The 14,232-nt window shown below is 39.8% G+C and overlaps 1 protein-coding gene across 1 annotated transcript in view; it reads left to right on the top strand.

Moving 5' to 3' along the window:
- Positions 1-454: 454 nt before the first annotated feature.
- nrip2 (nuclear receptor interacting protein 2) overlaps positions 455-14,232 on the top strand; it is a 55,008-nt gene continuing 41,230 nt past the window's right edge. Inside the window, exon 1 of the mRNA XM_088646881.1 lies at positions 455-793. Within this exon, the coding sequence (XP_088503007.1) occupies positions 638-793 (156 nt within the window). The 5' untranslated portion in view covers positions 455-637. The remainder of the gene's footprint in view (positions 794-14,232) is intronic.

Raw genomic sequence — 14,232 nt, 5'->3', positions numbered from 1 at the left:
ACTGGTAGAAGGGACAGGTGTTTTACATTCTAGAAAACCTTCTAAATTTGGAAGGGAATTTAATATTTTTTGATAAATGGCTTTTCAGCATAATCATGTAATTTGTTACCATTTATTATATAAATGTGAAAATTATGAGTCGAAAGTGATCACATCTATGAGACATATCACTGACACAAATGTCTTAATTGACAACCTTAATGTGGTTTTCATTTTATCTGTTTTTGTTTGATTTGTCCTTATGGCAGTATGGTTCACTGGTTCAACACTCTTGAATGTATTCCAGTGGCAGTCTAAGTGTTAAAGAACAGTGGTTAGGCATTGCTTTCCAAACCAGTGAATTTTATTCCCCTCCCGGTGTTGGATAATATATGGAAATGTGTTCATGACGTAAAATGATGGGAGGGGAGGTGTGTTTTGTAGGGGAGGGGGTTGCAAAAAAGCACATCTTCAGAGCTGCAGTGAGAGAGAGCACTGTTTGCATCTGCAGCACAGCAAGGACAAGTTACAAAGAGAGAGAGGCAGAGAGGCAGAGAGACTGAGATCAGCACTGCCAACCTGAAAGAGAGCTCAAGGAAGATAACACATAAAATCAAGCCCTGTTTTAGAGGAACAGGCTGTGCAGGCAAGAAATATCATGACAGACTCCAAGAAGAGTGAGATGGAGATCCGGGATAAAGCTATTCTGCACCAGCAACGCCGACTTAAGCAGGCAACCCAGTTCATGCACAAGGATTCAGCTGACCTCCTTCCCCTGGATGGACTAAAGAGACTGGGCACTACTAAAGACCTGGTGAGCACCGTCACCCCCTCCCCCTTGAGCTGAGGGTATCAGAGAGAGAGAGAGAGCTGCAGGATTGAGACACTGTATTGCAGCTCTCTCCCTCTGCCCCAGCAGAGAGCCCTGCACTCATAACTGCTGTAGGAGATGTGCGTATGTAAAAACAGAAAAGAATCCTGAAGAGCAGCATGAAAGAACCTAATTTGAAGTCACTCCTAATTCCTATTGTTCAGCTGCAGTTTTGAATTAGTTGACATAGAGTAAGTTACAGGTATGAATTTCTAAAGGCATCTTTCAGACCTTTGAGGCACTCTGAAAAGTAAATTATAATCATATGGAATTTGGTAATGTGTTTCATGTTTCATTTAAGTGACTATGCATGGTAGTCTTTAATGGAAATTGTAGCTAAAGTATCTATATAACTATTTATCTGTGTTTAACTCTTGATCTACTGTATATACTCTGTGTGTCTTGCAGAAGAGTTTGTGTCATAATGTTACTGTGCAAGGAACAGTTCCTTTAATGGTCGCTGCTTTTTTCTGAGTGTTATAAATTCCTTTCTTTGTTATTTGCATCTTTAGAAAAGCAATCGTTTATGCGCATCAAAGAGCTTTTCACTGTGACTGAAAACTCGGAATAATGTAAAATGAAAATATTTATCTAATCTAATAGCTAAAAATATTCTCAACTCCACCATTATGAAATAGTAATTGTGCTATAAGATCAAAAATATATAGGAAAAAAAACATCACTTACTCAGTATCATATTTTTCATCATAGTTGGTTATAAAGCATTCTTTATATTTTAAATATTCAGTTTTACTTAAGCACTTACTCTTACTAAATTACCTAAATAACTAAATTAGCTAAGAAGGCCTGTTTGTTGTAAAATAATGATGCCCAAAGATGAGCAGCCTGGTCAATTCCAAAACCTTAGTTTCTTAGACTCTAATACTACTAGACTGATAAAAATAGATTTCCTGTGGAAATTTCCTACACATTTATTTCAGTTAATTAGACTTTTATTATTGCCTAATTTCTGTTAAAATAGAATGACAAATAGAATGGCCTTAGTTTTACTATAGTAGGACACATTAAAGGCTACAAACTAGTGAAAGCCATTTGGCCCAGCTGGCCCATGCTTCTTAGTAATTTCTCAGATCTAAGACCTGTTTCTTAAAAGACTGTAGGAAGCTATTTCGTCAATCTGTCTGGTAGATCATACCAGACACCCACAACGCTTTCTTCAAAGAAGAGCTTTTGTTTTGTTAAAGACATTGTTTTTTTTCCTTCAGCAAAAACAGCTGTTGAAAGAATGTCAGGCTGCCCAATTGAAGAGTCCTTAGTTCTGTGTTTGAATATCAACAATAAGAATTCACTTCAGAAATCATTTACGTCAATGGGGAATCTCACAGCAGTAACCCCTGGTCTGGTGCAACTGCAAGGATATCTGCAAAGCATTCATTGAGGAGGAGTCTTGAGGCTAGTAAACCTGACTGACTACTATTGAAGTAATAATTCTACCTAGATATACAGTATGTGTAATAAATTTAAATAATATCTGTACAACTAATTTAATTATTTTAACAAGGCTAATTTCAAATGCAGTAGAATTGAAAAAGTGAGCTCTTAAGCATGTTCTAAAACACCCATGTGGTACCTAGTCACTAATTTTACTAAAATGAGATTAATGCAGCTGTAAGGCAAATACAGTAACACTATGTTCAATAACATCTATAGCTATGTCCCATAGAATGCATATGTGTCTATGACCAAACCATGTTTAAAACCAAAAAACAAAACAAAAAACAGAACATTGTGTAATAATCACATTCCACAAGTTCTTGCAGAGATTGTGTCAGGAGGTCAAATAATCTGGTTCAATCATTATAGAGGCCATTGACAAAAATATGAGTTTTCAAATATACCATCAGTACAACATCACTGATCCCATTTTAGGAAACTGAAAAAGCCCACAACAGACTTGAATAAGAATATCTGGATTCTAGATTATATACAGTAGCAGTATTACCACCTTGTAGCTTGATCTCATTATGTCAGTACTCAGTAATCAGTACCTCAAAGAAAAGTCAAGTTACTTCTGTAACTGGTGATGGTGGACCAGTAAATGGCGCTTCTTCATAAGAACATAATAATGGCTAAAAACTAACAGGACATTGGCCCATTATGCTCATTTGTTTGATACAAACTAATTAATCTGAGTATTTAATGTTCTTTCTTGGAAGACACTAGGATCTTCAAGGCACCTCTGGCTGGGGAGCTTGTTCCAGCTTTCCACAGAGAACCAGAATTTCCAGCTAGTGCTACAAAATGGTGACAGAGAACACTGTGCAATAGGAGGTTCTGGCCTTCCAGAGGAGGTGTTAAGTTGATGTCCTGAATTCTTTATTTAAAGAATCATTCCCTTTGAATTTTGCAGCTGGTGAAAGTCAGCTTACCTCTTACTCCTCTTCATATACTATCACAGTAACAATCTTAATAACATTCTTAATCAGGCTGAAGTGCACTTGACCAGATGAGCTAATTTGACCAATTCTTTTCAAGCTTGCATCTTTGAAATAATATCTAAAAATGAACATGCTTCCTCTTTCTCCCCCTTTAATGAATAAGATTTGATTCCATTCTCAAAATCCAAAATTGTTTTGTTGGTTCACTTCTCACATTCTTGGCATCCACTTGAAAAAAATCTATTCCTGTTACATATTGTAGATAAACTGTGGCGACATCATTCCAACTTGGTGTTTGGTGAAAAGATTCAAAAAGGTTCGTTTCCTTTGACAGACATTGCCATTGACAATGGGAGAATGGGAGATAGTTATAATGTTAGACTGCTGTATTCTGATTTTTGTCTGTTTTTCTAAAAAAATGTACTTTCATTAAATACAAGGTTGCTGCACAGTAGCTATCTAAGAAAAAGTGCATATATCAGACATTTATTATAAGCCAATAAAACTGTCACGGACGTCCAAAGGGACTAACCGTGGGGAGCAGGAGAGCGGAAAAAGACCCATATGCGTAGCGGCGAGACGGGAAAAAGGCCCGGGCTCATAGTGCAAAGAGTTCAGGAATGCCGTATAGAAACCTATGCCCTCAGGGAGCGGACGTGGGGCGCCCTGGTGCTAGGCGGGTCTCAGGACATCCGAACGTCAATGCTGAGCGAGGACAGAGTGCAAGACCCGGAAATATATAGCCCAAGGGAAAGAGAGGGACAGGAAGGACAGCAGACCGGAAACTAGGGACAGGACAGAGAAGGAGCGCCCCCTGGCTGCAGAGGGCGTGACAGTACCCCCCCCTTCATGGGCGGCTCCTGACGCCCATACAAAAAAATAAGCTGCACAGCACTGGGGGGAGGAAAAACCTCATTTAACTGAAAGGAAACCTCCGGGAATCCACGGCTGAGAGCTACCCCTTCCTCCGGGGTATTAACCTTTATTGGGTGGAGGAAGGGGGGGTAGAGAAGAGCTCCAGAGACTAAAAACAAAAAAGTACACAAGCACAAACCCAACAGACAAAAACCTGGGAAAGACCAGGGAGACAAACCACACAAGACAGATAGGAACCAAAAACAGGTAGGAACCAAAGTTCCGAGACACAGAGAGCAGGGGGGACCAAAAAGGAGGGGGAACCAGGAAGAAAAAAAATCAAAACAAAAGGCAAAAAACAAGAAAAAAAAACCCACAAAAATCCCGGGGAAAAATACCGCAGACTGGGCAAATGGCACGTTCACATTCTAACGCTGATATCGGAGTGGACAACCTGAGGAAAGCCAGACCGAAGTCCGCTCACAGACACAGATGCCCGGAATGATATCCAGCAAAAGAATGGAGGAACGGCAAATGGGCACGTTCGCATACTAACGCTGATATCGGAGTGGACAACCTGAGGAAAGCCAGACCGAAGCCCGCTCACAGACACAGATGCCCGGAGTGATATCCAGCGAAAAGCATGGAGGAACGGCAGAAAGCTTACCATTCTATCACTGATATCGGAGAGAGCAAGACCAGGAAGAGCCAGGCACGAGAACCCGCTCCAGACACAGAAGCTCGGAGTGATATCCAGTAATAAGAATAGGCAAGCCAGCTCAACATTCAATCACTGATATCGGAGTGATCTACCCGAGGAAAGCCAGGTACAGGACCCGCTCACAGGCACGGAAGATCGGAGTGATATCCAGTGATTAGAATAGAGGAACTGAAAAAAAAACAGCCCAGAGAACAAGAAAAAAAAAACTGCGGCAAGACAAAAAAAAAAGCCGCTCGCGGGGTCAGTAGGTGGCTCAGCAGTCTGTCTCGGACGTCCAAAGGGACAAACCGTGGGGAGCAGGAGAGCGGAAAAAGACCCATATGCGTAGCAGCGAGACGGGAAAAAGGCCCGGGCTCATAGTGCAAAGAGTTCAGGAATGCCGTATAGAAACCTATGCCCTCAGGGAGCGGACGTGGGGCGCCCTGGTGCTAGGCGGGTCTCAGGACATCCGAACGTCAATGCTGAGCGAGGACAGAGTGCAAGACCCGGAAATATATAGCCCAAGGGAAAGAGAGGGACAGGAAGGACAGCAGACCGGAAACTAGGGACAGGACAGAGAAGGAGCGCCCCCTGGCTGCAGAGGGCGTGACAAAAACGTTGAGGCTAGTTTATTGCCGAAAAGCAAAAATAAATGTTTTAGTAGTAGACAAAGGTAGAAGTTGAAAAGATAATGTAAGATGGAAATCTGGTTGTGAAATCCCAAAGGAAACTGAATCCGAATCTAACCTGCAGGGTAAGATTCTACAAATAAGTGTAGAGATTAGAAAGGCATTAGTCATTTGTTGCACACTGAAAGAATGCAGTTTGTGCACAATTTAACAATGGACTAATTATTTTGTATATTACTCTTTTCCACACCAACCCATCTTTGCTTCATGTTTTTTCTCTCACCCTCTCTACTGCACACAGTTCACATCTTTCTGTTCACTTTTCAGTGAGGAATGAATCTTTTCTTGCTGCTTTGTGGCTCGCATGCTGACACAGCTCCCCACTCCATTCTATGTACTGTAGTTTTTAGTCACACTCTGTGACTGCATAATTACAGATCTGGGAGCATAATTGCAAATGAGCCTGATTGCTCATAATATTGCTGTTTTTATTACATGTCTATGAGTAATAAAATTAAGACAATATTAGACATTGATGAGATAATATGACATGTTTACATAGGTGCAACATCTCAGTATATAGTCATATAAAATGTATATACTTCAGGCATTTAAGACTTGATGTAGCTTAGTGGCACATACTGTAATTATCTAATTACTACTTGTAGCTACAGGGGAAGCCTAAGTACATCGCATTTGCATTCTAAATCCTAAATATCTTTCAATGACAGTGAACTTGCACATTAAATTGTTTTCTCAGAAGATCAATGCTATAGGTTTCAGAGAGTGCTTTTGTGTTTATGAATATAGTAGTCCTACTGCCAGCTCTAAAATAAGAAGCACTTTGGCAGGCTGACAGATCATTGCAGAGGGATACAAAAACAGTGCTCTCAATGTTGTTTTGAAGATCACAATTTCTAAAAAAGAGCTCCCCGATCAATCCCTTGAGGGAATACCTCACATAACTGATTGCGAGTCTGAGTTTAAATAAAGCATTGCAATACTTAATTTTTATTAAGCATATGATTCTCTATTAAATTAAATCTCCTGAAAATAATAAGAATTATGTCCAAGGATAATATGAGCCATATTGACCAGAGGTAGATTCATTGCAGAAGTAAAAGAGGGGTAATTCTGCAGATGTTCATGCTACAAGCGATTCCCCTGTGTTTTGTCAGCTTTGTTTTCTGTGTGTTTGAAGGACTTAATTATGACTGATTGATGACATCAGGAGACTGTATGGGAGATATCTAATACATTATAGGTCAAGCACTCTGCAGCCATTCTTGTAAAGGTTTACTCTGGTATACAGTACCTGGTAAAATCAGTTTAACATGCAGCACAGCATAGTAAATCTTTGAAAGTGAAAAGATTGCAAAGCAAAGAGAGATAAGTTAAGGCAAGATAAAATGAGCCACTGTTTTGTTTGTGATTTGTAATTCTTTGGGGAAAATATTTCAATCTGAAAAACACAAGAAAGAAGCTACAACATTTCTGCTCCAGAGTGGTGGCACAGAGCTTAATGCACCAGGCACAGGATGAGGCACAGCATTTTCTGGAAGGGAATTCTGGAAGTGAACGCTATAAGATCACAGGAATGTAAACCCTCTGATGTAAATGGCAAACCAATGGAAATGGAAATTGATACTGGTGCTTTCGTCTTTCTGAAGACATGTAGAAATTAAAACTGGCAGAAAGAAGTAGTTAAAGTATTGCTAACTGATCCTGGTAAAATTTGAACATACTAAGTAGACTGCACCCAGTGTGAAGCCTGATGGATTTATTATAGATGATGTGTGGATGGCCAGTGATCCTGGCTATGGCAGTGCCAGACATAAAACATTTCACCAAACTAAAGAATCCAGTTCTGGGAGGGATTGGACTGCACAGGACCACACTGGAAGTTAAGGGGACTTGACATTGATGGCATCCCTAGAGTGTGTACCTTTGCTTAGCACCTGGTAAATGCCAGCTAATCCTGGTTGTGTCCAAGACAGTTGGTCCAGAAAAACAAAATCTGGAGAGAGTTGTCCTGGAGCAATTGTGCTTTGAGATGCTATTCTGAGCTGTGTCATTGAGTGAAGACCCACTGACTCAGAACCCTTAGAGACATAGAGAAGCTTGCTGAAGATTACCTGCACTACAGGGAAGATAAAAACTCACAACCACTAGCTGTCCTCTGAGGACAGATTCCACAGCAAAGACAGTCCAGGGCTGCAGACACATTTCAGTTGCCTGAAAGTTGCATTCTACAGCCTGTGCCTCACCTAAATTCCTGTGCAAGACCAGCGTGATGTTTCTGGTACCCACTTTCACTTTTGGCAGGATGTGTGTCCCTGGAAAGGCAGAAGTAGCAAGTCTGCACTGTGGGGTCCCAGGGCATAGAATACCACACTGTCTGCAAATGGATGTAGAGTGAACAGGGCTGCTTGGACATGTGCTAGCATATCTCTCGTTCTGGAAAAGGACTTCATTTGGAGAAGACAAAATCAATGCTCTCCTAGACTCGGGTTGCAGTCAGACCCTAGTTCATGTTCCTAAGAGGCGTGGGGGTCATGGCACAAGGATTAGTACAGAGCTGATGTACTCTGTGTAGAGCCATCAGAGACAAAGACAAACGGGATTAAAAACCGGAGTGGGATCCAGTGGAGGGTCGGGGGGAACGGGACCAGACGCTACCAGTCCCGGACTTGCCTGGTACAGGAACCAATGCAGAGCCCAGAACAGAGTGAGGGTCTGGCTTTTAAGGTGGGCTGAATAGGAGGCTGGAACAGGGGGCAGGTGCACAAAATCAAGTCAGAAGTGAAAGAGCCAGCGCGTCCTTAAGGGGGAGGGACTACAATCATAACAACAGCAGCAGGACCATGTCAGAGCCCCACTCATACCATTATCTCTAATGGATACTCTATTTCAGCATATATGTATGGACCTGATTGGTCCACTGGAAGATAGTGAATCAGGACACTGTTTTGTGTTGCTTGTTGAGGACTTCACAACACAGTATCCTTAAGCAATCCTTCTTTTAAAGATGTCTATTGGACTGTGGAGGAGTTCTTTAACATTTTCTCTAGGGTAGTGGTTCCTGATGAAATCCTCACAGATCAAGGGACTCATATCCTCAGTGATGCAGGAACTCTGTCAGATATTAAATGTCTAAGACCTTGGGACCTCAGATTGATGGTTTAGTTGAGCTGTTCAAACAGATTTGAGAACTTTAATTTGCAAGTTTGTGAGCACTGACAGCTGGAACTGCACCCTGGACAAATTAATACTGGGTTTTCTCATCTCACAATGTATTACAGAATATGTGGGTCCTCAATTTATTAAAATAAAGATATGATAATAACCAAATGAATGCCAGTCCACAGTACACACATCCTTGATATAAAGAGATGGCCAAGCACAATAGCATGTATTTCTCAGGAAAATCTTTGAAAGATCTAGGAATGTTTTGTACTGTACAGGTGAGCCTGGCTCTGAACGTTTGCTCCAAGTAAGAGAGTGTGGATATTACACCACATCTCTTCTTCCAAACTGTTAACAAGGGGCAAAGGCTCTTTGAGGTGAATTATGCATTTATTTGCAGAAACAGGTGTCAGGAAAAATTGATCTACCAAATAAATGAGTTGAAGGAGAGTGAAGAGAACGAAGGAGAGTGGCATTTCTCCTATACCAGCTTGCCTGGAGATTGGCAAATCACCTTTCAGAATTGAACTTGAACTTGAACTTTATTGCCATATGTAACTGGTACATGTACTGGTACAATGGAATTCTTACTTACAGAAAGTAAAAACACAAAGTGCAGACAGTGCATCAAGACAATATACAAACAAACAGTAGACAATGTACAAGTAAACAAGTAAACAGTTTGAATGTAAACTATGCAGACATGTAAACAATGACTGGAGATGTGCAATAAATAAGAAATCATAATGAGGTAGATGGTATAGATGTGGTCCAAGGGGCATGGCGAAATGTGTTTGCCAAAAGCACAAACCTGAGACAAACCTGAGCAGCGTGCAGAAACGTCAGGTGGTCTTTTCGAATTCACATGATGGTTATGACAAACATGCTCCAGGAGCTAAGGACCACAAGACTCACAGCTATCCCAGACAAATGTGCCATTCTTTTTGATAATTGAAAACAGAGCAAAACTACTTTCAAGAACACCAGCCATCCCCCAAGTGCAATTCACAATTCTTCAGCATTCACACTTCTGTGAGGTGCTTTATTTTCAAGCAACAGCTCCATAGTCTCCATGTGGCTGATACATCCCTGCTGAGATCCCTGGACAGATTGCCAATTAGACTGTACTGATGCTCTTGTTTAATTTTTATTACCCTCTATCAGCTCTTGCCATAATGTTTACTAAATGGCAAATTACCAACAAAGTACTTGTTGTCTGCAGAGAGGGTTTCAAAATTCACTGTTCTGTGTCCAGTAGCAACAAGAAATATAATTTATATGTGCATTTATATCACTGTATTAACACACTTCTGGGCAGCTTCTGGACATTCAAAGCTTTTGAATCAAACCTTTTCCAGTGATAATCTAAATGTATGTTAGCTGAAGAATTATAGGGTTTTACTGGACTGAAATGAGGAAGAAGGGCAGTCTTCTGTTGACTTACCTCATTCTTGGGGTCTTCACTTCTGGTGTTCTTTAGAACCCATTGCTTATGAACATGAATCTACCCTAGAAGTACTTTGTGCAATATTGATGATTTTAAGATAAAAACACTGAGTCAGGTAGTATCAAGTAACAGATTTTTAACGTAAATATATTTTACAAAAAAAGTATGGTTTCTAATCTTTTAGTGCTTTAATTATTCCGTTTGTAAAAGATAGTTATTGGGTTTTAGATTTGTAGTATTTCAAGGACTGGGTCTGAGCTCCACCCTTGTTTGTAGTTGTCACAAATTCCTTAATTGTTAAAATACTTTGCAAGAACATAGCAGGTTGGTCAAGTAATTGGTGTGAGGCAAAAACACATTAGGGTGGAGCGGTGGCTCTGTGGCTAAGGATCTACCCCTGTGACTGGAAGGTTGCTGGTTCAAATCCTGTGGCTGGCAGAGGAATCCTACTCTGTTAGGCCCCTGAGCAAGGTCCTTAACCCCAACTGCTCCAGGGGTGCTGTACAATGGCAGACCCTGTGCTCTGACCCCAAGCTTCTCTCCCTGTCTGTGTCTCCATGGAGAAAAGCTGGGGTATGTGAAAAGATGAATTCCTAATGCAAGGAATTGTATAGGGCTAATAAAGAAACATTATTATTATTGACCTACAAGAGTACAATGAGGCAAAAACTCAAAACTTCTGGCTCTTGAGGACCAAATAATTAAGGGTTCAGTTAGCACATTCTCATGGTGTTTAGCTAGGCCATTGATGACCAGTTCAGGACATGAGCATTTATTTCGTTAATCATTTGTTTTTCTTCCCACTCACATTTTAAAGAGTTGTGCTCCATTATCAAGTGGGGGCAGTCCTGCACTAAAGCATGTACACTCTTTTCATGTACAGTACATAGCCATTAGAATACAGTTAGAATGTCTCAAGCATCAGTCATTTTTAACTTATCCTTCAGTATCCCAAGCCAAAATGAAAAGGGTTATGCTATGCTTACTTGGAGTGGCAGAAGAAACAATTTGAGCTATGCTAATAATTGGAAATTCAGTAACTGGAACAGACTGATGATTCAGTGTAGGCTCAAATCAGAACAGATTGTAAGAATCAACTGGAACAGATGATTCACAGTGCCCCTGCATCCATCTAAACTTTTTAAAAAGGCCTTTCATTAAACAATTTATTCATCCTTCATACTCAGTCTCTTCCAGAGTTCATTTAAATCAGTCTCCTGGACTCAGTTTTGTTGTCTAAGAGTGGGTGAATTGTGGAATTTAAGACATTCAAATACCAGCTGCTCACCCAATGAAAGGGTACCTGATCCAAAGCTTCATTTTGTCTATCCAAATGTCACTATCAGGCAACCTTTGGTCTGTTTTTTTAATGCTGTCTTTCCAGTTTAAAGCAGAAATGCACCTTTAATTGAGATGCTACATTTCCCTCAGGTCACATACATAACACATTAGCAAGCTTGGTTGCAAGGTACTGTTCTCCATTACCACAGAGTGAGGTCTGACAGACAGCCTGTGATCAGGACATTCTGTGACCTACATTCACCCCTGTCATGGATAGGTGTTAAAAATGGTCTATAAATATGTAGGCTATTCAGATCCTTTTATAAAATAGAGTACTTCAGTCTTGAAAGGTACAGGTTATGCAAGATTTTAGCTTCATGTCATGTATTTATTTCAGCATGCAGCATTTGTTCGGCTTGTATTAAAGTATTTTCCAAAAACCCAGGCATAATGTTTGTGTATTTTGCTTTTATTTTATTAAATCTTAATGTGCACAGATGATGCTTTTTGTGAGAAAAACTTTGTTGAATTAGGGTAAATTATTAGCATATGAGTCTGTTGATTTGCTTCTTCAGTCCCAAGGATATTAGTTCAGATATAGACCTCAGTGGATTCTGAGAGGTCAGCAGAGTTAGTATTGCTTCATAGCAGCACTGGGGCCCTGGGTTCAATTCTAGGCCTGTGTGGAGTTTGTATGCTCTCCCCATGTTTGTGTGTTTCGTCTGGGTACTCTCATTTCCTCCTACAGTACAAAAACATTCAGGTAGGTTAACTGGATTCTGGGAAAATTAGCCCTGGTGTAATTGTGTGCTTGTCAGTGTGATGGACTGGCATGCCATCCAGGGTTTATCTTTCCTAGTACCTACTGGTTGCTGGGATAGCCTCCAGCCCCCAGCAACCCAGTATTGGATAAAAGGGTTAGAAAACGGATGGGTGGTTTATGCTAACAGCTTTCAAAATAATCGATACATTAGCTTGTTACATAGTTATTAATTGTAATTGGATCTATCTGTGATCAAAGCATTAACCTCTTTGGTAATTATTCCACTCTACATGATAGAAGCAGCTCAGGAGGTAGTGAAGTTCTCAAGGAATATGCATGTGAAACAAAAAACACATTGTCTCCTTTTCATATTCACCACACTAAAAATAAGTTCCATTAAAAAAAAAGTTTGTTTTATACATCACTGCAATATGACACATGCAACATTTACACTTTATTACAGCCTATAGAATATATAAATTATGATATAACCATCAGGATGCCTTCTTTCTTAATTTGTTTTCTTAAGTATCAGCAGTCACACTACTTAGTTGTCAACAGCTAAATTTATTGAAGGAATTGTAAATTAATCATTCATGAATCACTATATCTTTTTCTCATCAAAAGCATGTCACCTTTGCAATTTATTCTGTCTCTTAGTAAGCTCTTACCACAGTAAAATGGTTTAATTTGTAATTTTTCATTTGTTTCTAAGAGTTTTTTGTATCTCTGGTACAATCTCTGGTAACCTTGGAAACCTTAGAATTCAACACTCCAAGGCCTGTGCTGGGGTAAGAGTTTAATGAATGGATTCAGAGTTTGTTTTCCCCCTGCATTTCTTCATTTCCTGTTTTCTCTTGGTCTAGCTGCCAAAGTTGTTATCAATCTTGTTGTATTATTTTGCAATCTATAACCTAAGGCTGCATAAACAAGCTACATTGGATCAGTCCATGATCTTATATTATTATTGATATTTTCTGCTGTGCTTTGCATGTCAGTTTCTTTGTGAACAGTGTATAGAATGTGGCAGGTACTTTGTTACTTTGTGAATATAAAGTTAATACAGTTATTGTTGATGTACCCAATGAATGTGCCTCTTTGGAATCCCCACTGCATTCAAATAAATTTGTCCCATCATTTCCTGCACAGAAGAAATTTTTAGTTTGACAATTTTGTTATAATGACTTTTTCTATCAGATATTCATCCTCACTGGTAAATTTGGATGCCTCTAGCTGCAGTATTTGCTTCTGCTTGGTAGCTGTGAACCTATCACGTTGTCAAACCATTGACCAAATATTTTGTCACACTGTTTGTTTAGTGGTCTCCAGTGACCAATCTTGGGTGCCTATAATTAACAAGTTGATCAAAAATCACTCACCCTTGGAGCTCCTCACTTTTGGATTTATACCACAAGCTTTTCTTAAATTCAGTTTTCCAAACTCGATAAATAATTGTTTTCCAATGGATGCAGTGAACTCCTTGTTTAGGTGCATGAATACAGCTAACATTTGAATACAGCTGGACATTTTTCCAGGGAGGAAATGTATGTGTGACTGCACCCTGTCAGGGTTTTCTATGAAGGCTGAGTGCAGCTGAGTAACCAAATCAGTGGCGCATACATTTATGCTCTTGTATGCTGTCGTCTTGGATTAGTGTGGCAGCTCATGAAGGAAAGCACATTTTGCTGAATCCAGGCACATGTAAAAGGGACAGAAAAATGCTTATTTTACAGCAAGAGACATCACAGGAAAACATCCAAAGAAAATCCTATCATATCCTTTCATAATCATGCCATTCGATGGCACTTATTATTCGTAATAGACTCTTTGTACTAAAGACTTTGGACTGAACTGTGGCAGGAACTGAATTCTCAGAAGAGCTGTGGCCCCTAGCTCTTGTTCCAACCCTGTGCTGTATTGTCTAATAGGTCTAATTATTTATTTATTTAATTAATTAATTAATCAATTAAGTATGGTATAACATTCCCCTCAACCCATTGGTATATTTAAAAAAACACAGTGTAGTGTATTAGGGCTTTTACTATAACTATCACTGCAGTCTTAGATCATTCACAATTATTTAAATCCTAATCTACTTTCTCTCCTGTTTTGTGAATGTGAA

This window comes from Lepisosteus platostomus, chromosome 9 (genome assembly GCF_059453375.1).
Source record: "Lepisosteus platostomus isolate fLepPlt1 chromosome 9, fLepPlt1.hap1, whole genome shotgun sequence".
In the NCBI taxonomy this organism is placed as follows: domain Eukaryota; kingdom Metazoa; phylum Chordata; class Actinopteri; order Semionotiformes; family Lepisosteidae; genus Lepisosteus; species Lepisosteus platostomus.
The sequence above is the reverse complement of the archived record's forward strand: the minus strand, read 5'-3'. Positions and strand labels throughout refer to the sequence as shown.